This window comes from Stomoxys calcitrans, chromosome 4, assembly GCF_963082655.1.
Source record: "Stomoxys calcitrans chromosome 4, idStoCalc2.1, whole genome shotgun sequence".
Lineage (NCBI taxonomy): Eukaryota > Metazoa > Arthropoda > Insecta > Diptera > Muscidae > Stomoxys > Stomoxys calcitrans.
In genome coordinates this window covers 91,424,039-91,449,157 of record NC_081555.1, presented here as the reverse complement: position 1 = coordinate 91,449,157, position 25,119 = coordinate 91,424,039, and the positions used below count along the sequence as shown (strand labels likewise).

At 38.4% G+C, this 25,119-nt stretch overlaps 1 protein-coding gene across 3 annotated transcripts in view; it reads right to left on the bottom strand.

Moving 5' to 3' along the window:
* The window catches only part of LOC106095128 (uncharacterized), a 72,089-nt gene extending 47,243 nt beyond the window's left edge, over positions 1 to 24,846 (bottom strand). The window contains exons 1-2 of one of the 3 annotated variants that reach the window (XM_059366729.1): positions 24,742 to 24,846; positions 5,096 to 5,473 (exon numbers count right to left, since the gene is read on the bottom strand). In XM_059366729.1, coding sequence (XP_059222712.1) covers positions 5,096 to 5,229 — 134 coding nt within the window. In that variant the 5' untranslated portion in view covers positions 5,230 to 5,473; positions 24,742 to 24,846. Of the gene's footprint in view, positions 1 to 5,095; positions 5,474 to 5,598; positions 5,706 to 24,353; positions 24,701 to 24,741 lie in introns of those variants that run through there. The other 2 variants (XM_059366731.1, XM_059366730.1) reach the window with 2 other exon arrangements.
* Positions 24,847 to 25,119: the final 273 nt, after the last annotated feature.

The following is a 25,119-nucleotide window of genomic DNA, read 5'->3' as shown; positions in this document are numbered from 1 at the left end:
ATGTTAAAACTTCTCTTCCAAGTGATGTCGTTATGCGCCACGCCAATCGTAATCAGCATAAATATGGAGGCCCTTTCATTGAGTTTAAACATTAATCGGACTGCACTCATTGATATGAGAGACGTATTCCCTGTTCCTTAATGAAATGTTCATGGGCAGAGCAAAATTTTCCCACCACATAACTCCCCTACAACAGAACTCATTTACCGACCAAATAAAAAGTATTAATGGGCCGGTTGGCTTGTTGTCTATAAAAACAAGTAAAAGCGTGCTAAGTTCGGGGGAAACCACCACCATGGATTCTGCTAAAATATGGGAACTATATCTAGTTATAGACCGAATAGACCTAATTGGACTTTTGTTAATAACGTCGTTCGATTTATATCGAGCTTTCTTAGGGATCGCACTATACGAGTTGTTGTGGATGAGTTCTGATCAGATGAGTATACATTGAACGCAGGTGTGCCACAAGGCTCTGTCCTTTCCCCTTCCCTTTTTCTTATTTTCATTGACGATCTATTGGGTCAAACTACGAATTCAGTCTACTCATTTGCCGATGAAAGTAGTGTGTGTCATTCATATTCAGTCGACCATAGGCCCAGTCCTCAAGAAATTGTGGACAGGTGGTGCATTATGAATGAGACGCTCTCCCAGGATTTGTTGGCCATTTCCGAGTGGGGTAGAATGAACAGTGTAAACTTTAACGCACAGAAGACGCAGTGCTGCTTCTTGTCTCACAAGCGATTCACTGACCCACTTCAATCGTCGATATCTATCGACGGTATAGGTATTGAACAGTCTGATGCTCTTGATGTTCTGGGCATGAAGATACAATGTGATGTCCGTTGGTCAAAACACGTATTCGAAGTGTCGCAAGAAGCATTCAAGTGTTTGGGCTTTCTTAAGCGGTGCAAGAAATATTTCACCCCTTCTGATCTTTTCAATATCTATACTACCTACATCAGGCCGAGGAGGGAATATAACTCTCATATATGGACAGGAGCTCCAAAATCATCCTTGGAGCTACTTGATCGGGTTCAACGGAGAGCTATGGTGTTGATTGGAGACAATAGGGTATCCAACTCTATTGCTTCTCTTGAACATCGTCGGAATGTGGGTAGCGTTGTGTTGGTCATTTTCATGGTGTGTGTTCCAGGGATATTCGTCTTCTTATCCCTGACGTTAGGATGTTCACCAGGAATACAAGACTTGCCAGGAACTCACATCCGTTTGTAATTGATTGGCCAGTCGAACGAACCATGCATTATCGAGAAAATTTATTTGTGTGTGGAATCGACTTTCGGCTAATGTCTTTCCCACCGACATTGACGTTCAGAAATTAAAGACAAATATAAATAAACACTTTTCCCTCTTTCCTCCCTCCAACCCTTAACTTTCCTAATTGCCCACGCAATGCACTGCATATATAGGGGACATCCCCTGCGTGTTGGTTACGTGAAAAAAAAACTTGGCGCAGTTATTGAGAGTCATAACGGAACACTATATGCAAAATTTCAACCAAATCGGATAAAAATGGCGGCTCGGATGAAAATTGCGGCTTCCAGGGGCTCAAGTAGTCAAATCAGGAAATCGGTTTATATGGGATCTATATCAGGCTATACACAGATTTAAACCGTACTTGGCACAGTTGTTGGAAGTCAAAATAGAACACTATGTACAAAATATCAGCCAAATCGGAAAAAAATTGCGGCTTCCAGAGGCTCAAGAAGTCAAATCGGGAGATCGGTTTATAATGGAGCTATATCTAAATCTGAACCGATATGGCCCATTTGCAATCCCCAACGACCTACATCAAAATAAAGTATCTGTGCAAAAATTCAAGCGGCTAGCTCTACGCGTTCGACCGCTATGAAAATAGGGTACTAAATTTTTTTTATATATCTGAAAGGGGACGGACCCTCCCCCTTACCCTTATTTTCAAAAATAGCCAGATCTCGAAGATGGGTGGTGCGATTTAAGCGAAATTTTGTGTGATCTCTTATAATAACTTAAAAACAAAAAATTTGGTATCCAAAATAGCGGATGGGGTACCTAGGGTGGCCGCCCCACCCCCAAAACCTACCAAAAATATATATAGACCAATCACGGCAATATAGGACTCAAATGAAAGGTATTTAAGAGTAGAACTTTTATCCGATATCAAATTTTAGGACCAAGAGGTTTGGGGACCACCCTAGCCCAAAAACACCCCTAAATCGGACATATTTACCGACCATGGCAATATGGGACTCAAATGGAAGGTATTTGCAAGTCGAATACGAATCTGATATCCAAATGTGGGGCCAGGTTTCAGGGGGTCCACCCCTTGCCCAAAACACCCCCCAAACAGGACTTATTTACTGACCATGGCAATATGGGGCTTAAATAATAGGTATTTGAATGTAAAATACAAATCTGGTTTCAGGGGGTCCACCCCTTGCCCAAAACACACCCCAAACAGGACTTATTTACTGACCATGGCAATATGGGGCTTAAATAATAGGTATTTGAATGTAAAATACAAATCTGATATCCAAATGTGGGACCAAGTGTTTAGGGTGCCGCCCCTCCCCAAAAACATCCTCCAAAGAGGACAAATTTACGACCAATATGGGGCTCAAATAAAAGGTCTTTGGAAGTAAAGCACGAATCATATATCAATATTCGGGAAAAAGTGTCTATGGGGCCACCCACTCCCCATAACACCACCCAAACAGGTCATATTTGCTGACCATTGCAATATGGGGCTCAAATAAGAGGTATTTTAGTGTAGAACACGAAACTGATATATATTTTCGAGACCAAGTCACTGAGTGGCCGCCCATTCCCCAAAACGGTCATGTTTACCGACTATGGAAATATGGGCCTAAAATGAAAGGTATTTGGGAGTAGACCACGAATCTGATATCAAGTAACTGGGGGCCGCCCTAAACCCCAAAACACTCTAAAATAGGGTTTTTTGCAGGAGCGTGACAATATGGGACTCAAATGAGAGGTATTCGGGGGTAGATTACGAATAAAGTCAGTAAGAAGAAATAGGCTCTATAATTTCGGAAGGGGGTGGACCCTTCCCCCAAAAACACCACCCAAAATCAAAAGTGGGCCCATAAGGATAATATGGATATCAAATGAAAGGTATAGAAGAGTAGAATACGAATATGATATAAAAATTGGGTCCATGTACCCAGGAAGTCGCCCTTACCCCAAAACTTCTAAGAGCAGCAGACAAATTGAAAGTCCATATCAATATGGGGCTTAAATGAAAGGTATTCGGGAGTAGATTACGAATCTGGCATCCAAAATCAGATCGAAGTGTAGGGGTTCAACTACAAATATGGCATAAAAAATTAGGTCCAAGTAATGGAAGGTCGCCGAACCCCCAAATGGCCATATGAGATTGAAATGAAAGATATTTGGGAGTAGATTACGAATATGACATTAAAATTGGGGTTCAAGTCTAGGTGGCGCTTTTCCTCCTAAAAATACGTTAAATAGGTTAATTGCTCCATTATGCAAATATGGGACTCAAATGATATATATTTGAGAGTAGAAAACGATTTCCAATTTTGGAGCCAAGTATTTAAGGGCACTCCCTAAAGCACCCCCTAAACTGAACTTCATTGAGCTATGGAGCTCATTGAGATATGGAGCTCAAATCAATGGTATTTGGAAATAAAGAACCAATTTGATATATATTTTCAGGGCAAAGTGCCGGTGGCCTGGGGTAGTCCCAAAACACCCTCCAAACGGTTCATACTTACCGTCCACGGCAATATGGGGCTCAAATTAAAGGAATTTGGAAGTGGAGCACGAATTTGATATCTATATTTTAGTCGAAATTTCTCCACTAAAAAGCACTTCTCATTACCCTAATTTTGATTCGTTCGAAATTTATTTGCACTCTCACAGTCACCAAAAAAACAAAATATGGTTTCTATTGTTGAGATCGGGGTCGCGATGGCCGACCAAAAGCCACCAAATGGATATATGGACCAATCACAACAATATAGAGGCATGTGTTTGGGGAGCCGCCCCACCCCATTATATAAAAACTATTTGGGGGTGGAAATTGATTGATTTTTGGGAAATTGATCATCATTTTCGGAACAAAGACCTTGGGGTCCACCCCACCCTTAAACACAACTTATTTACCGATCATGCCACTATAGGGCTCATATCAAATTTTTTTTTAAAGTAATGACCAAGTAACCATCCACGAAAAACCCTCTAAACAGGAAAAAATTACCAATACGGTAATATAGGACGTAAAAGAAAGGCATTTGGGAGTAAAGAAGAAATTTGCCCAGGAACCGAGCAGGGGCAGACTTCTCACACATCAATGAGTGCTTTCCGATTCAAGTTGATTTTATCAATAACAAGGGACTTTTTTTTAAGCCGAATGCCAACGGCGTGCCATTTGGGGAGAATTTTTTACATGACCATGCATGGGATGGGAACTCGTAATTGTCGCCAGCATTAAGAAGGGATAAGCACCGCTTAAAATTTCGCCCGATGTTCTCGCCAGGCTACGAACGCAGGCGTTCAGCGTCATAGGCGAACATAGGCTACAGTGGCACAAATTCGATATTCACATTCAGGGAGAAGTGTCCCCAACCTAAAAAGATGTTAGAGAGTTAAAGAAGGCGCAGCGGAGCGGCCCCGGTAATCTGACAAGTTTAAAATGGTTATAAGATTTTCTATAAAATTTCATTAAAATGTTCTTCAAAAATCAATATAAAACAAAGTTTTTGACGAAATCTTAGATAAAAAAAATAGATGAAATATCCAATAAAAAATTTTTTTTTGATCCAATGCTCCACAAGAAATTTTGACAGGTTTTCTGTCAAAACAAAATTTCGACAAAATATTCTATAACCAAAAATTCGACAACATTTTCTATAATAATAAAATTTCGACAAAAATTTCTATGAAAAAAAATTCTTTTTGAAATTGAATTTTCAACAAAAAAGTTAAGGCTTGCCAGTAATTTTTAAATTCTAATACAAATAATTATTTTTTTTTTAAATATGGTTGTAATTTCCTTATAAAAAATAAATTTTTGTATAAATTTGTATTTAAAGCAATAAAGACTTACCATGATAATAATCCCACAGAGACTAGAGCGGCCACAGCACTTTGAAAGGATGTATTTTTTGGAAAGGCCTTCAACTGTTGCACTCTGCTCTCCACCTGGAGGCGTTCATTTAACATGGTTTTAATTCTTTGCATTTTTATCCTTGGCTGATTTCGTTTTTTTTATTTTAGTTATCTAATTTACACAATGTATAGCCTTGAACGTTTGATTCTTCAATAAAGATGTTTACTTGTGCTCTTGGTTCGTATATTAAATTCCCGAAAAAATTTACGTTCAAAATATTAACACAGGGAAATTTTTTCAAATTCTTCTTATACTTTTTTTCACTTTTCAAGGTTAATTTCTCATATGTCATTAACCCAAATTGAACTGCACTTTCTATAAGAAATGAGAAGAAAAAAAATAAACAATGATTTAAAAACAAAAAACACTTCTTTAATAAATCATTTGAAAATGGAAATTGTTTGCAATTGTAACCGTTAGAACGGAAGGAAATATTTTACACCAATAATTTTGTAGCAATTTGGAGTTGAGTTGGTTTAATTTATTTTATGAAAATTTCCTTTTTTTAAAATATTTATGCACTCATTGACAATGTTTTGGAAACTGAAGCGGTCTATTGAGAAGAAGGTTGATATCTGTGTTGCCTATGGGAAATGACGGTGCTTTTTTGCGTTCGGCCCAATTTCGTGTTTTTTTTTCGCCGTTTCTAACAAAACTTTTGCATTTGTTTTTCATTTTTAACTTAGATATATTTTATGGCCAGGGGATTCCCCACCATCCGCATTTGCATCGTCATCACCGCCCATCATCATATATTCTTCGTCGTCATGTGAATTGAATGGACGAGTGACTGTATTTCACTCGTGGTTCAGTCGCCTATTCTTGTCATCGATCGAGTCTTCTCTGTTCTTCTTTTTTTTTTGGTTTGTTTTCTTCAAATCATCTTCAAATGGCATTTTACCAAAAACGCAAAAAATATGAAATATTTAAAACGGAAAAAGAGTATTTTGCCTAAATAAACAAAACAAGTGAAAATAGAGATCCCCCGTATGCGATGGTGGTAAATGCAAACATTTGTGTCAATCGCAAATTGGGAACAATGTTCGTTCGACAAAGAGACTTTATTCTATCAAAATCGTCAACAATTTTGTTTGTCTTCGCATTATCGAGGTGTGCGTTTTATTTTAAATGACAAAATAATTCTTCATTTTGTGTTTTTTTATACCCTCCACCATAAGATGGGGGGTATACTAATTTCGTCATTCTGTTTGTAACTACTCGAATTATTCGTCTGAGACCCCATAAAGTATATATATTCTTGATCGTCGTGACATTTTATGTCGATCTAGCCATGTCCGTCCGTCTGTCCGTCCGTCCGTCCGTCTGTCTGCCGAAAGCACGCTAACTTCCGAAGGAGTAAAGCTAGCCGCTTGAAATTTTGCACAAATACTTCTTATTAGTGTAGGTCGGTTGGTATTGTAAATGGGCCATATCGGTTCATGTTTTGATATAGCTGCCATATAAACCGATCTTGGGTCTTGACTTCTTGAGCCTCTAGAGTGCGCAATTCTTATCCGATTGGGACGAAATTTTGCATGACGTGTTTTGCTATGATATCCAACAACTGTGCCAAGTATAGTTCAAATCGGTCCATAACCTGATATAGCTGTCATATAAACCGATCTTGGGTCTTGACTTCTTGAGCCTCTAGCGTGCGCAATTCTTATCCGATCAGAATGAAACTTTGCACGACGTGTTTTGTTACGATATACAACAACTGTGCCAAGTATGGTTCAAATCGGTCCATAACCTGATATAGCTGCCATATAAACCGATCTTGGGTCTTGACTTCTTGAGCCTCTAGAGTGCGCAATTCTTATCCGATTGAAATGAAATTTTGCGCGACGTGTTTTGTTATGATATCCAACAACAGTGCCAAGTATGGTTCAAATCGGTCCATAACCTGATATAGCTGTCATATAAACAGATCTGGGGATTTGACTTCTTGAGCTTCTAGAGGGCGCAATTCCTATCCGATTTGGCTGAAATTTTGCATGACGTATTTAATTTTTACTTTCAACAACTGTGTCAAATAAGGTTCAAATCGGTTCATAACCTGATATAGCTGCCATATAAACCGATTTGGGATCTTGACTTCTTGACCCCTAGAGGTCGCAATTATTATCCGATATGCCTGAAATTTTGTACGACGTATCCTCTCATGACCATCAACAAACGTGTTTATTATGTTCTGAATCGGTCTCTAGCCCGATACAGATCCCATATAAATCGTTCTCCCTATTTTACTTCGTGAGCCCCCCTTGATATCGTTTTAATAGCAGAGCAACTCTTTTCTTATATCCTTTTTAGCCTAAGAAGAGATGCCGGGAAAACAACTCGACAAATGCGATCCATGGTGGAGGGTATATAAGATTCGGCCCGGCCGAACTTAGCACGCTTTTACTTGTTCTTTCTATTTATTGGTCAAGCATCATAAAATCTTGAAATTGCCTTGAATTTTTGTAAATTCTCATTTGGCTTTAGTGCGTTGAGAAGGAATAAACCATATTCGTAATAAATGCGGAAATTTTTTACTTAAAGTTGTAACATTTAACATATTAAATAAAATTTTTGGTTTAATGTAACATTCTCTCTCTCTCCCTCTATCACTCTAAGCCTAATACTTGCTGTGTATTATATTGGGTTGCCCAAAAAGTAATTGCGGATTTTTTAAAAGAAAGTAAATGCTTTTTTATAAAAACTTAGAATGAACTTTAATCAAATATACTTTTTTTATACTTTTTTTCTAAAGCAAGCTAGAAGTAACAGCTGATAACTGACAGAAGAAAGAATGCAATTACAGAGTCACAAGCTGTGAAAAAATTTGTCAACGCCGAATATATGAAAAATCCGCAATTACTTTTTGGGCAACCCAATAGATATCTATTATAGGATAGACAAGCTGTAAAGGGCAAAAATAAAACGCAACAAGTAGGAGCGTGCTAAGTTCGGCCGGGCCGAATCTTATATACCCTCCACCATGGATCGCATTTGTCGAGTTCTATGCGCAGTATCTCTTTTTAGGCAAACAAAGAATATTGAATAAGAACTATTAGGCTATAGGAGCTATATCAAGTTATAGTCCGATTCGGATCATGAATGGATGCTGAACATTGTAGAAGTCATTGTGTAATATTTCAGCCAAATCGAATAAGAATTTTGCCTTTTAGGGGCTCAAGAAGCAAAATCGGAAGATCGGTTTATATGGCAGCTGTATCAAGCTATTGATCGATTCAGACCATATTAGACACGTATGTTGAAGGTCATGAGAGAAGCCGTTATACAATTTTTTTCCCAAATCGGATGAGAATTGCGCACTCTAGAGGCTCAAGATCCCAGATCGGTTTATATGACAGCTATATCAGGTTATGTAGCGATTTACGCCATACTTAGTTATTGACCTACCAGTTATTGGAAGTTATAAAAAAAACACCTCATGCGAAATTTCAGCCAAATCGGGTGAGAATTGGGCGCTCTATTGGCTCATGAAGTCAAGATCCATGATCGGTTTATATGACAGCTAAACCAAATTATGGATCGATTTGAATCATACTAAACACAGTTGTTAAAAGTGATACCAAAACACTACGTGCAAAATTTCAGTCAAATCGGACAAGAATTGCGCCCTCTAGAGGCTCAAGAAGTCAAGACCCAAGACGGGTTTATGTGACAGCTATATCAGAACATGGACCGATTTGTATCATACTTAGGAAGTAATACCAAAACACCAAGTTCAAAATTCCAGTCAAAAGCGGAAAAGAATTGCGCTCTCTAGAAGCTCAAGAAGTCAAGATCCCAGATTGGTTTATATGGCAGCTATTTCAAAACATGGACCGATTTGGCCCTTTTACAATTCCAACCGACCTACACTAATAAAACGTATTTGTGCAAAATTTCAAGCGGCTAGCTTTACTCCTTCGAAAGTTAGATCGACTTAAAATGGCATGACGATCAAGAATATATATACTTTATGGGGTCTCAGACGCAAATTTCGAGGTGTTACAGACAGAATGACGAAATTAGTATACCCCCATCCCATGGTGGAGGGTATAAAAATAGTTTCCAGTGCAATTCTGTTCGTTTGCCACGAAGTGGTAACGCCATTTGCCAACCTATCAAAACAATACGAGGCAAAAAGTGAGAATTATGTAAAATTTCAAATTAAAATTTGCAATGCTTGTTTGGGCAAAGCAGTGAAATAAAATTTATTAAGTTTTGTGCACACAATTGTATAAATAATTTATTTTATTATTCACAATAGAGGCATATCTGCAAGTGGCCACACTTATTTGTGAAAAACGAATAACGGCACTCATGACAACAGATGTTCTACATAAACCTGCACTGGTAATTTATCCAGGGGCCTAATCTAGAGCTGGCAAAATATCGATGATATAAAGATCGATTGATGTTTTTCCGATGGATGCTATAGGAAAAGTTAAATTTTTTGCAAATAAAAGCGTGCTAAGTTCGGCCGAGCCGAATTTTGGGAGCCCACCACCATGGATTCTGCTAAAATATGGGAGCTTTATCTAATTATAGACCGAGTTAAACCGTACTTGGCGCAGTTGTCCAGAGTTATAACAGAACACTACATGCAAAATGTCAGCCAAATAGGATAAAAATCGTGGCTGGTAAGAGCTCAAGAAGTCAAATGGGGAGATCGGTTTATACGGGAGCTATATCATGTTCTTGACCGATTTGAACCGCACTTAACACAGTTGTTTGAAGTCATAACAGAACACCATGTACAAAATTTCAGCCAAATCGGACAAAAATTGTGGCTTCCAGGCGCTCAGAACTCAAATCGGGAGATCGGTTTTTATGGGAGCTATATCAGGTTGTAGACCAATTTGGACCGTACTTGGCACTTGGCCAATTTTGGCGGTACTCCGTCGCAAAATTTCAGCCAAATCGGACAAAAATTGTGGCTTCCATGGGCTTAAGAAGTGAAATCGGGAGATCGGTTTATATGGGAACTATATGCAAATCTGAACCGATATGGCCCATTTGCAATCCCCAACGACCTAAATCAATACGCGTTCGGCCGCTATTGTGATTTCGACAGACGGACGGACGGACATGGCTAGTTCAGAATATCGAGACGATCAAGAATATATATACTTTATGGGGTCCTTGAACAATATTTCGAGGTGTCACAAATGGAATGACTAGATTAGTATACCCCCATACTATAGTGGTGGGTATAATAAGCGATGCGACATTAAATGTGTCCTAAGATGCGTTGCGCCTATAGAGGGCTCAATTTTCATCCGATTAGGCTAAACATTTCTCAAATGATTTCTCTAGTGACTTCCAACAGACTTTATTAATCTTGGTTTTATTTGGTCTGTGCATTGATATTGCTTCTATATAAATCGATCTCCTGATTTTTATACACTCCACCATAGGATGGAGGTATACTAATTTCGTCATTTTGTTTGTAACTCCTCCAAATATTCGTCTAAGACACCATAAAGTATATATATTCTTGATCGTCATGACATTTTAAGTCGATATAGCCATGCCCGTCCATCCGTCTGTTTGTCGAAAGCACGTTAACTTTCGAAGGAGTAAAGCTGGGCGCTCGAAATTCTCGCTTGGTTGGGATTCTAAATTGGTCATGTCGGTCCATGTTTTGATATAGCTGCCATATTAACCGGGTCTTGGGTCTTGACTTCTTGAGACACTAGAGGGCGCATTTCTTTTCCGATTTGGCTGACATTTTGCATGAGGTGTTTTGTTATGGTTTACAACAACTATGCTAAGTGTGGTTGTCCTATAAACCTGGGGTCTTGACATCTTGAGCCTTTAGGGGGCGCAATTACTATCCGATTTGGCTGAAATTTAGCATGACGTGTTATAACTTCCAAATACTGCGCTAAGTATGGTTCAAATCGATCCATAACCTGGCATAGCAGCCATATAAACCGATTTTGAATCTTGACTTCTTGAGCCACTAGAGGGCGTAATTCTTATCCGATTTGAACATACATGTCATTTTCGTTTGAAATATAGGAGATGGGAAAATAACGATAGTATCGATACTATCGATATTTATTATTAAACTATCAAAAATATCGAGGGATAGTTTGCCAGCTCTAGCCTAATCACGGCATCCGATTCTTCAACCGAATTGCACATTTTTCGAATCAAGAGAATCGATATCGACTATCGCTCGTTCGAAAATCACTTTGGATTGGTCTGTTGCTATCGAGAAACAGTTATTTTCTTTATAAATACTTTTTTCGAATGCCAAAAGACGCACAAATGTAAGTGTTTATTGCGGCCTCTATTATTTTTATTAATGTTTAACTTATAATGATTATTCCAAAATTAAGGACAAATATAAGTCGAATTAATCACAAACAATTTAATGTAGAGCACCCCACATTATTTTTTATTATTTTTTTACCATTGAGTGAAGTGGAGTATTGTTATTTCACTCCGCAAGAATTTTCCTGTAACTCGTCATAGGTCATTTTTGTTTTTTGGAAGAAAAATTTAAGCCACTCAAGGATAGCTGCGAAAGACGTATCCATTAGGCGGTTGATGATCTGCGTCTGTTTCCAGTGGAGCGGCAGATCTAGAGCTCGGGAGTAGGCTTAGAATGGACTCCAAACACCCAACAGCTACGGTGGTGGTATCATGCTGTAGCATGTTGTCTACTACTGAAACCTCGACTGGTGGAGCGGCTGCTCCAGGCTCCTATAGGCGTCAGACGACTGGGCTTTTGACGAAGACACCCGGTTCGAGTCTTAAGGACAAGGCCGAACCTATTCCTTCTCCGCATGCCTATAATTAGCTTAGGCCATCGGTCTTCCCCGATAAACCAACACGCTCTTTGAGATGTTGAAATAATAGAAAACGCATCGCTCTCAGGTTTATTGAGAGGCTTGGTACGAGTGATCCTAAGACTCTCTCTGATAGGGAGAGAGATTCCCTAAATTGTGCTCGGGAATTCGCTGCACAGGCTACTCCAAAGACTACACGTCTAGATTCGGAAACTGCACCGCCTAGTTAGCCTAAAGGCTGCGGTAACCTGGAGGGCATTCCATGCCTAAAAGAACTAGGGCGAACAACAGTAAGATGGGTCCAAGAACCTTTGCTAATGTCACTAGGGACAGTTTGGGGATGGCAGTTGTCGACAAGGGAGAAGAACAGGGCTGCATACCTAGGAATAATTGGATTGGGATAGTCAATGGACTGTCATCAGTATACTCCGATGTCCTTGCTGAATTTCTTGGGTTTCGTCCAGTTTGTGACGATGCAGGCTAGTATCGAGGTCGATACAGACTAATTGCCTTCGGCGATCAACGGGGCCCGAAGGGGAACGAATGATAGATGGTCACAAAGAGGGGGCTGTGAGTATTCCATAACTATGTGGCCTAATCTAGACTTGAAGAGGTCTACTGCTTTGCTGTCATTGACAAGAACAGACGTCTCAGTCAATGTGTCCGTCATGACAGGTCACTGTCTAATCGGAACACATGCTGACAGGCTGAAGGTTGCCACATGGTATCACAATGGTCGAAAACGTCTAAGTGAGTCTGATGGCAGACTGCCACTTAAACCTAACCTAACCTTAACTAACGTAATTTGGAATGTTCATGGATCAATTTTCATTTATCAATGCAACTTAAGACCCTTTAAAACCAACATCCAACATATTGCACTTAAATTACGCAAACCATATCATACAAAATCATCATCAATAATCGCTTTTATGTGGATAAACCCTTAACCTTGGGATAAACTAATATTCCAATATAATATTATTCCTCATTAATTAATATTTTACCCTTCCCATTAACACATTTTTAAAAAATTAATCAAAATTCTAACATACCCCAAAGAATTCTTCTCCCCACACAACTAAGTTGGTTGTCTTTTTTTTCTCCTTTAATTTTGCCTGTTTTCAATCTTTAAAGGTTAAAGTTGATGAATTTTAAAAGCCCATAATGATTTTATCCTTGCAAACATGTGTTTGGAGGACGACACATTATTATGCCTCTCTATTATTGTTGTAGTGATTTCAATCTAAACAATAACAACAACAACATTCAAAATAACCACAAACACTGAAACATGTACAGGAAGGAAACCCCAGAGAAAAACAGCTGAAATAGTTGGTATGAATGAATACATGAATGAATGGTCTAGAAAAAAAAACATACAAGGATAACCTAAAAAGGAAGAGAGAAAGAGCGAATAAATGTGCTTTGCTGAAAGCAATAACACTGAGAGTAGGTAGTATGCCACTCTGAGCCTATGCCTGGGAATATGAGAAAATTATAGAGTAAGGTTGCGAAAAAGTACCTTAAACAAAAAGGAAAGAGAGCCTTAATATATAAATAGCAAAACAGAGTGAAAGTGTGCAAGAATAGAGCAAGAGTGGAATGCCAAAATTGAGATGTGTATGTTGTGAGGGTAGGCAATACAATATTTTGTATGAAAACAAAGGATATATTTAGCAGAAGCCCCGGGAAAGATTCAAAAGGGAAAATATTTATCAACATTGAGATGTTTATAAAAATTGATTTTCAGCAAACATTTCGATTTGTAATTTTAAATCACACAATCTACTGTTTTAACTACCAGATCAATTAAAACATTAAATACATATAACGACTGAAGTGACAACCATTAATTACATTGTTTGTTGTTTCAGCAAACATATCTGTAATAAATGTTAACAGTTGATTTCATAAAGACTCAATTTTAAACAAGAGATCCCTTGTTTAACGGTTTGTGCCTTGCGCCCTTTGCCACAGGGCTCACCAGATTACTATGCCACCAAAAGATTACATGCTTCCATCTACTCACTAATAAGTGAACAATGCAATGGTAGAAGCATGCCCTTCAAATACATTGCATTGCTCACTAATTAGTGAATAGGTGGAAGCATTGTAATCATTTGGGGCATAGCAATCTGATGAGCCATCTTACAAAGGGCGAAATCGCTATTATTGCATCCCGGCCTCAATACAGTTAATATATCACATAGCTGAAACTCTTTGAACGGTTTTTGTTATTTTGCTTTTCTATTTGAAATAGAAGCAAAAAAAAAAAAACAATTGCTCTAAGCTGGATAAATCCAAGAACAAAATGAAATAATTTTGTGATCAAACAAAAGAAGCGCAAAACGAATGAACGTTTAAACGTATTTTGAAGCACCACGATTGTATTTTTTTCAATATTTCTTCACTCTAATTGACACGAGTCGTTTTTGAGCGATTGTCAAATTGTACGTGCACCTGCACTTGAGTGCGAGCGAATTGAGATGTACAGGAGTCAGAATGAAGTCCGGAAATTCTACCAAAGAATTAAACATCAAACCGATAGCTTTGGTGTAGGCACATCCTCCAGTAAAGACTAAGAAGGAAATCTGCTAACTGACACAGATAACATGCTGAGGATATGGAAAGAACATTTTACCCAACTGCTAGTATCCGACGTTCGCGGCGAAGAGGATACCGCAGAACCAATCCCTGATGATGGTATAGAAGGTTTACCTGCTATTCAGAATGAGGTCCAAGTAGCAGTGACCCGTCTAAAGAACAACAAGGCAGGAGGAGACGACGGGTCACCCGCTGAACTATTTAAGAACGGAGGCGACATGCTGATAAGGCGTATGCATCAGCTTATCTGCGAAATCTGGCTAGAAGAACTCATACCCGACGATTGGAACCTCAGCATACTATGTCCCGTACACAAGAAAGGAGACAAGACGAATTTGAGAACTACAAAGAAAAAGTCTACTCCCCATCGCATACAAGATACTATCGAGCGTACTGCATGAAAGATTAAAACATAAAGTCTATGAGAGAGAGGCCCTATCAATGCGGCTTTAGACCTGGTAAATCCACCCTCTATCTTATATTCCCAATGCTCCAAACCCTGGAAAACAACCGAGAAGGACAATTCAACACCTACCATCTCTTTGTTGACTACAAAGTCGCCTTCGATACTCTTTTATATTCAAAGGTATTTCAAGCCATTTCCGAGTTTGGTATCCCTGCAAAATTGATAAGACTCTGCAGGATGACACTTGCTGATACGCGTTCCTCAGTAAGAATAGCAAAGAATCTCTCCGAACCATTTAATACCAAACGAGGTTTCAGACAAGGAGACAGCCTGTTGGAGAAGAATATACAAGATGTAGATGTGAATAGGTATGGCACACTAATTACAAGAGAACACATGCTACTCGCCTACGCCGACGACATCGACATCATAGGTCGGTCACCGGAAGTAGTAACTGCAGCCTTTGAAAGAATCGAACGAGAGTCACTGGAAATTGGTCTGGCAGTAAGGCAGATAAGACGAAATGGATGGTTTCAACTCCCAAAAAGCCTTGCGCAACCGAGCAGATAAAGAAAATGGAGAAAGTTGGGAGCGACAACCTTGAGATAGTCAGTAGCTTTATCTACCTCGGCACCGCCATAACTAAAACGAATGACACCAGTTTTGAGATAAAGCGAAGAATAATACTGGCAAACAGATGCTACTTTGGATTAAGTAAGCAGTTTAGATACAAGTCCACCTCTCGACAGGCGAAGATTACACTATACAAGACACTGATACTACCCGTGTTGGTATATGGTTCTGAAGCATGGGTACTTGTTAAAGCAGATAAGGCATTGCTTGGCGTACTTGGGAGAAAGATTCTTCGTAAAATATATGGACCAGTTTGTGTTAATGGAGAATATAGGCGTCGTATGAACCACGACCTGTATGACATCGATAGCATAGTTACACATATCAAAATACAACGGCTACGTTGGCTAGGTCATGTTGTCAGAATGGATGAAGATGATCCAGCAAAGAAGTCTTTTGAAGGCAAACACAGTGGTACACGCAAACCGGGATGACCAAAAGCCCGATGGAAAGATCAAGTGGCGGGAGACACCTCAAAACTTGGTGTCAGAGATTATAAAATGAGCGCAGAAGATCAAGGCGCTTGGAACGCTATTCTACGTTCGGCTAGTGGAAAAAACTTTCTGTCATAGCCAATTAAAGTAAAGTAAGTAAGTAAAACTATTTTGCTCTTAAAATTTGCGTCAATTTATAAACAAAATATTTTAAGGGGTATGTAAGTATTTCTGTAGCTATATGATAAAACTCAAGTTGTGGAGTTTTGTTACATTTCCACAGAATTATATCTGAGTACTTAAATGGAAGTGAACTGAGCACAGCACATCAGGCCATAAAGCGGCAAGCATATATATCCTGCATAAAAGTTGTCTAGATGAATAAGAAACGATCAAGCACATGCTTCCTTCCGGGTCTATAGGAGCACAGTGCTGGGGGTATTTTTGTCCGGATTATAAGAGGTCCTTGAATAGCATTTAACAAAGTATTGAACTGCTTTTATTGATATCAGAGGTCTAAGCTAATAGCATTTAAAAAACACATTAACATACGAAACAATTTAAGCGTCTCTCTTTAGGTTCTTTGGACTGACCTCTTTTATATATTTCCTTTAAATTATATTTGCGGATATTTAGTGGTGCTTTTGTATTTGCGCTGTGTTTTATTTTTGTTTTTGTTTCTTTCGCATTCCAATTAGAAAGTTTTAAATACTACTTAAGTGTCAACAAAATAAATAAATGGCGTGTTGTTTTTTATACCCTTCAATATATTTAGAATGGGAGTATACTAATTTTGCCGTTTCGTTTGTAACACATCGAAATATTGATATGAGACTCAACAAAGTGTATATATTCTAGATCGTCTTGACATTCTAAATCGATTTAGCCGTGTCCATACGTCCGTCCGTCTGTCGAAAGCACCCTAACTTGCGAAGAAATAAAGCTAGTGGCTTGAAATTGTGCATGAATACTTCTTATAAGCGTAGGTCGGATCTTAACTTCTTGAGCCGCTAGAGGGCGCATTTATTATCCGATTCGGGTGAAATTTTGCAAGATTTTTTGATTTGACTTCCAACAACTACGTCGAGAATAGTCTAAAACGGTTTATAACTTCATATAGCTCCCACATAAATCGATCTCCCGGTTTACTTCTTGAGCCTCTAGAGGGCGCAAAAAATATACAATTTGTCTGAAATTTCGCATGAAATAACAACAGTGCTAAGTATGGTCAAAATCGGTTCATAACCTGACATAGCTCCCATATAAACTGTTTACGGATCTTGACTTGTTGAGCCATTAGAGGGCGCAATTCTTATCTGATTTGGCTGAAATTTTGCATGAGGGGTTTTGTTATGACTTCCAAAAACTGTGATCTAAATCGGTTCGTAACCTGGTGCCAAATCATCGCAAAATTCCCTTTCAATAATGAGATACATCATTCACAATAGAGAGATTTCGAACGATTTTACCCTTTCACGTATACGGTAATTCGGCCCCTGTATAGCTCCCAATAAACCGATTTCCTTTTTATAATGTTTAAGACTCATTAGGGTGAAATGAAATGGATGAAATTTTGTAAAACGACTTCAACATTTCTAGGCGCTTGAAATTTTGCACAAATTCTTCCTATTAGTGCAAGGCGGATTTAAAAAGGTGGTCTCGCGCAAACAGCTGTTAACAGCCGGCCAGGTTTGACGGTATTAAGATGTCGGATTTTTGTTTGAGCAGCTAGATGGCGCATTTGTTATCCAATTCGACTAAATTTTAGCGAGAAGTGTTTTGATTTGACATCCAACAACTACTACAGGTATGGTCTAAATCGGTTCATAACCTGATATAGCTTCCATATAAAGCGATCTCGAATTTAGAATTCTTCAGCCAGTAAAAGGGCGAAATTCTTATCCGGTTTGGCTGAACTTTTGCACAATGACTTCTCCTAACAGTCTTTAACATCGAAACCAAGTATGGTCCGAATCAGTCCATAACCTGATATAGCTCCAATAGCAAAGCAATTCTTATCCATTATCCTTTGTTTGCCTAAAAGGAAATAACGGGCAAAGAACTTGACAAATACGATCTATGGTGAAGGGTATATAAGATTCGGCCCGGCCGAACAGAGCGCACTTTTACTTGTTTCGTTTCTTTTTGTCTGTCCATATCCACAAGTTGACTTATTTTTGCTGTATTTCTTATTCAAATTTAAGTTTATTTGCCTTTGCCTTCTATGGATATTTCTTTTTGTTATTATTCAACGGCGGCTTCGCTATTGTCAGTGATGCAGACAGAAAACAAATTTATAAAAAAAAGCTACACCACAAATAAAGAACAAAAGAAATGTATAAAGCCAAAAATTAAAATACCATAATAATATAATCAAATAATTCTTTTTTTATAACCAATGATTTCATGGTTAGGGACTGAAGAATGACAAAACCGCAAGTAAAAACGGGGTGTCGAGAGAAGCATTACTGCCCGTATACACTGAATGTAGCATGAATGTATCAAATTGTTAAAAGTCCAGCATACCCATATTGACTTTTTAAATCGATAAACTGACATTGGACTAGGTCTGTGGGAAATTTTGAAAGGGATCGTACTACAAAAGACCATTAAAGTGTAAGACAAAGGCAAATTTAGCCAATGAACACTCCATTAAGCAACAGAGGCAAACTTCTCCGATTCACATTTAAGCTCAATGATAAGGGACCACCTTTTTATTGACGAGTCCGAAAGTGGTGCCGCAGTGCGACACCTCTTAGGGGAGAAGTTTTTACATGACTTAATACCTCACAAATCTCACCAGCAATAGGAAGGGATAACAACAGCTGAACATTTTTTTCGGATGTTCTCACCAGGATTCGGACCAAGGCATTCAGCGTCACAAGCGTACATGCTAAACTCTGCATATTAATAAAGCATTATTAAAGCCATCACCTTCACCCTCACTATCTCTCTCTTCAAACCTTATCAAAATAGTCTGAAATGTTATTTCTTTCAATGCCCTGCCATGAGCCGTGTAGTATATTAACTTGTGTGCCATTACAAAAACAATACAAGTATTAGCTTCAAGGTACGAGTATATCGTTTACATTGCACTATGGTCGGACTTGTTTGGAAAGAGCGGCCAAAAATACATAAAAAGCCGCATTTATAACCCGATTTCAATAAAATTTGAAACAATTACTTGAATCATTCGTAACGAAGTTCGAACCGAATATGGTCAAAATCGGACTATATTTCGATATAGCTGCCATATAGACCGATCTGCCGATTTTGAGTCTTTAGCCCATAATTGCCGCATTTATTACCCGATTTCGCTGAAATTTGGAACGGTGAGTTGAAGTAGGCTCCCCAATATCTGAGTTAAAGGTGGTTCATATCAGACCATATTTAGATATAGGTCCTATATCTAAAGAATAGCGCTTGGATCGCTATTCTATGTTCTGTCAAAGCCAATTAAAGTGAAGTAAGTAAGTCCTATAAAAACCGATCTCCCGAGTTGAGCCCTTGGAGGGCGTAATTTTTATACGTTTTGCCTGAATTTGATGCCCTGATCATGTATCATCGGTTGAATTAGAAGCTGTGTCTGATAGACTGGTTCCTTGGCTTAGGGAGATATACTCTGCTTGTATCAGCACGTCATATATACGGGTGGGATGGAGGGTCACGAAGGTCATTTTCATTCCGAAAGCAGGCAAACCTTACCACGCAAAGGCGAAGGATTTTCGTGCTATTAATCTGTCATCCTTTATGCTGAAAACTTTTGCGAGGTTGATAGAAATATATCTTAGGGCAAAGATTCCTGGAGATCGCCTGTCGCGGCAGCAGCATGCATATAGTAAGGCAAATCCACTGAAACAGCCCTACACGACCTAGTCGGCTATATAGAGGCTTCTCTCGCTGTCAAGGAATATACAATGGTAGCATTTCTTGACATTAAAGGTGCTTTCAAAAATATAAAACAGACATCAATCATGAAGTAGTTGGAGTTTCTAGGCACCAACTCTATCGTAAGAAAGTTTATTAATAACTTGCTTACAAAAAGATGCTTTACGACAGGCTTGGGGATCAGTGGATCTAGAAAGATGGGTCAGCAGAGGAGGTGTACTGTCCCTCTACTTTGGAATATAGCCATTAACAATCTTTTATTGCCTCTGGAAGAAAACGGTGTAAAAGTGTTCGCAAAAGCTGATGACGTGGGAATTGAGGTTAGGGGAAAGTTTTCACTCTAGGAGATATACTTCAGGAAGCTCTACGTGCAACAGCAAAGGGGGCTAACGTTAGTTGTCTATGTATAAATTCGTGTAAGGCAGAAGTAGTTCTTTTCACCAGGAGTTACAAGTTGCCTACAGTGGAACCTGTCTTCCTGGGTGGAGAGAATGTTCCATTTACAGAAAGCGCAAAATAACTGGGTATTTTGCTGGACAGGAAATTGAACTTCAAATCCAACATTTTGGAAAGTTTAAGAAAGGGAACTCTTGTCCTATACACCTGCAAGAGAGCCATTGGCATAAGTTGAGGGTTTAGACCACGCGTCATGCATTTTGTGTATACTGCAGTTGTCAGACCTATAATGCTGTATGGTGTTATGGTCTGGTGGACAGCGCTTCAAAAGTCCACCTACTCAACCGGATCTAAAAGATGGCTTGCTTTTGCATCACAGCCGCAGTGAGGACGACACCATCTGATGCAATAAATTTAATGCTAAATCCAATGCCTCTGGACATTGTGGATAGACAAATAACTTCGACCACTGCCGTGAGGCTAAGGTGCTTTGTCTTTATTCATGTGGCGGCTACGGACACTGTGCTATCCTTGTCCTACTGTACTTTTCAATATTCATTAGAGATTTTGTCAATAAAATTTGTAATTATATTTTTTATTAATATTTTGTTGTCACATCGCTTTTGCACTTAACTCACGTCGAAAACCAAGTAATTACATCTTCTCTCTTCTGGTTTTATTCTTCAAGAGTACAGTTAGAATGAATTAATCACATGTATACTTTTGAGATGCCTAACCTACCAAGAGGCAGTGACCACTGTGCAATGGTGAGATTGCCTTAATCAGGTATGTGCATGTGTGTATGTAGCTATGATTAATAAACTGTTGAATCAGTTGTGATTTGTTATCAAAACAATATCCTGCAGCAAGGGATGATAATAGCAGGTGTATATTCACATATCTCTCTATGAGTGTTTACGTACTTATAGATGAATTTGATAGTCAGACATAGGGGTGTATTTCCATAGAACAGAAAGTATTCAAATATGATTATGTACCACATCGGCCAGAGAAACAAAAACATTAACCTAAACAGAAAAATGTGATGAATAAAGGAAGAAGCAACAGCGAATAACTGATGCAGTTTTGTAGACAGTATATCATCGGTAGTATCAATAGCGTTTATTAATCAGTTCGTTTGTCTGTTTAAATTCCCTCTGAAGTGGTACTATTTAAAATACAGTCGAAAACGCATAACTGTAATACGATGAAAATAACCGCTTAAGAGAAACTTGATGGGAAGAACCATATACTTTTGGTGTTATTCAATGCAATTGACATCGCTCAAGTTAAATATCGTATAACTGAAAATACTGATTAACTGAAAAGGTTTTTATACCCCAAATTTCGTTTTTATACCCACCACCGAAGAATGGTGGTATATTCATTTTGTCATTCCGTTTGCAACACATCGAAATATCCATTTCCGACCCTATAAAGTATATATATTCTTGATCGTCGTAAAAATCTAAGACGATCTAGCCATGTCCGTCCGTCTGTCTATTGAGAGATGTTGAGCTGAAACTTTGCACAGATTCTTTTTTTGTCCATAAGCAGGTTAAGTTCGAAGACGGGCTTTATCGGACTATATCGTGATATAGCCCCACATAGACCGATTCGCCAATTTAGGATCTTAGGCCTATAAAAGCCACATTTATTATCCGGTTTTGCTTAAATTTGGGACAGTGAGTTGTGTTAGGCCAGTCGATATCCTTCTTTAATTTAGCCCCGACGGGTCTAGATTTGGATATAGCTGCCATATAAACCGATCTCTCGATTTCAGGTTTTGGGTCCATAAAAGACGCAATTTTGCCAAAATTTTGGATAATGAGTTATGTAAGGCCATAAAAGTGAAATTTGGGACAGTGAGTTGTGTGAGGCCACTCGACATCTTTCTGCAATTTGATCCAGATTGGTCCAGATTTGGGTATAGCAGCCATATAGTCCGATCTCACGATTAAAGGTATTGGGCCCATAAAAGGCGCATTTATTGTTGAATGAGTTACAAACAGAATGACGAAATTGGTATACCCCTATCATATGGTAAAGGGAATAAAAATAAACCAGAAAAAAGGCATTAAGTTCGGCCAGACCGATCTTTGGATACCCACCACCCCGGGTATATATGTAAACCCCCTTTCGTCACAATCCGATGAAAATTGGATAACTTATGCACCCAAATTCGGCACGGACATTGAGTGGTCATAAAAATATAAGTCACTGATGAATTTTGTATTCAAAATTTCAACAAAATCGGTTAATAAATAAAGCTTTTATGAGCTTCGGACGCTTAACCGGCATATGGGTCTATATGACAGCTATATCTGGATACAGTGCTATTTTTACCATATTTGAGTCGGATGGCGGGAGACCTAAAAGACCCACTGTTTTAAATTTTAGTGAAATCGGGTAATAAATAGGGTTTTTATGGACTTCAAACCATTTATCGGGAGATCGGTCTATATGGCAGCTATATCTAAATATTGTCCGATCTGAACCATATTTGGTTAAGATGTTGGTAGACCTACAACTACTCACTGTTTTAGATTTCAGCGAAATCGGATAAAAAATAAAGCTTTTATGGGCTTCAGACCCTTTATCGCGAGATCGGTCTATGTGGCAGCTATATCTAAATATAGTCCGATTTAAACCATACTTAGGTCAGATGTCGGGCTTAAAATAACCAACTGTTTTAAATTTCAGCGAAATTGGGCAATAAATAAAGATTTTATGGGCTTCAGACCCTTTATCGGCAGATCGGTTTATATGGCAGCTATATCTAAATATAGTCCGATCTGAACCATATTGGGGTCAGATGTCGGGAGGTCTAAAACTACTCCCTGTTTAAAATTTCAGCATGAAGTCCCTTTTAATCGGAAAATCGGTCTATATAGCAAACGTAATGACTAAATAAATATATCCCCTATCCTACGGTGGTGGATATAAAAATGTTGGCTGCCAGATATATTTACCAGTAGGCAAATAGAGATGTTTGTCTAAGTAGCTGTTTACATTCCATACGGCTTTTTTCCATATAATAGCGATATAAACAAAAATGAGCTATAAAGCCGGTAGCCACGACAATGTGGGCACTAGCTGAACAATAAAATTGACGAGAGACTTTTCGCCACCTTCATACCAATGACCGCAATGGCTTTGTGTACAAGGATATGTTGATCAGGTAAATTCCTCTCAGTAATATGCAAAACAATTTTTCATTTCAGCAGATTTTTTTGTTTCAATATTTTTGCATTTAAAACAGCAGGCTTTGTTAGCTGATATAGCAGTACGAAATGTTTGCTAAAACAGCAGTACTATGTTTGCTGTAACAGCAGTAATGTCTGCTTAACCTTTTTAAGCAAACAAAAACTGTTGTTTTAGCAAAAATGTTTGCTGTTTTGAATAATAAATTTCATTGAGTGCGGTGTCAAAAGGGAGTGCAAAATAACCCTAAACAGTGAAAATTTATGGTTTTCCTTATCTTCTTGATTCTTGATTTAATTCCCAATCACGTTCAAGTGTCAAACTCACACCTATGAGACAAAAGCAAAATTTTGTTAATCCCCGGAGTTTTTCATGGAGATTTTACTATTTTCCCCCTTTAACTTGGCCTTACATGGTATATTATTCTTTAAGTTGTTTTCATATGTAAAAAAAACAATGGTTGGTCGTATGTTCCACAAAAAGCCAGAGAGGTGAAACGAAAGACAAAATTGCCAACAGCACTCACTACACAATAGAAGGAAGCGAACACACACACACACCGAACATGACATAATGAATGGGGGAGGGGGAGTTCGCCATAAACGCTGCATTGGGTTTCTTATTTTACTTCTCCCCTTTGATATGGTGGTTGTTTCTTAACAAAAAGAAAAAAGTCTTAATCCATGTTAAAATATACCACAAAGAATTCAAGAAAGGAAATATGTACATTTTTATTTAAATCGTCACACGCAAACATTTCATTTTCAATTGATTTCACATTTTTTGTTATTCAAGACACATAACAATTTATGCACATTTTCCATTGTATGTACTTTGTAAATATAGAGGAGGATTTCTTCAAAAATTTGTTCACAGAGTGTGTATGCAACAACGAAAACTGCAAATGGCCCCTCAATTTGGCGATGACGGCAATACAGGAATCAACTTTTGTTTTGTTAAATTTTTGCACAAATCAGGGGTGGTAAAACTTTGTAACTTTTTTGCCTTTTTTTTTGAAACGTTTGACGCCGATGACCAGCACCAACAAACAGATACAAAAGTATCTTATTTTTGGTTTATTTTCATTTGTTTTTTTCTTTGTAGTTGTTGTGCACATACAACGATATGCTTGCAATTAAATACTGTATTTTATTTTTTCTTTAAAATATTTTTAATTTCCATTAACTTCCAATTCAAGCACCACCAACAAGACTAACTAACCATTACAGAAAGAACACCACTTCTATTCACGCTTCAGAACAACGCCGTGTAATGCGTTCCAATATCGAAAAATTACTGACTGTCACTGTCATATGGTACGTATTTAGTTGGCCACCGCAGCCAACCGCCACAGCAATTTTGTGTGAGCACATCTAAGTTTGTGTGTTGTTTTTGTAGTGTATAGACTTTTTTGCGGTTGTTGTTTTTGCTCTCTTCTTCTTCTTCTGTGTGTGGGGCCAAGATATCTCACTCTCTCTCTCTCTGCCGCTCTCATTCCGGGCAGCAAGTTGGCTCTTATTTTGTTTTGCTTTTTATTTCCGCCAAACAAAGAACGTTTTGGATTTCTCACTTTTGTATTTTACTTTACACCGCTCACCT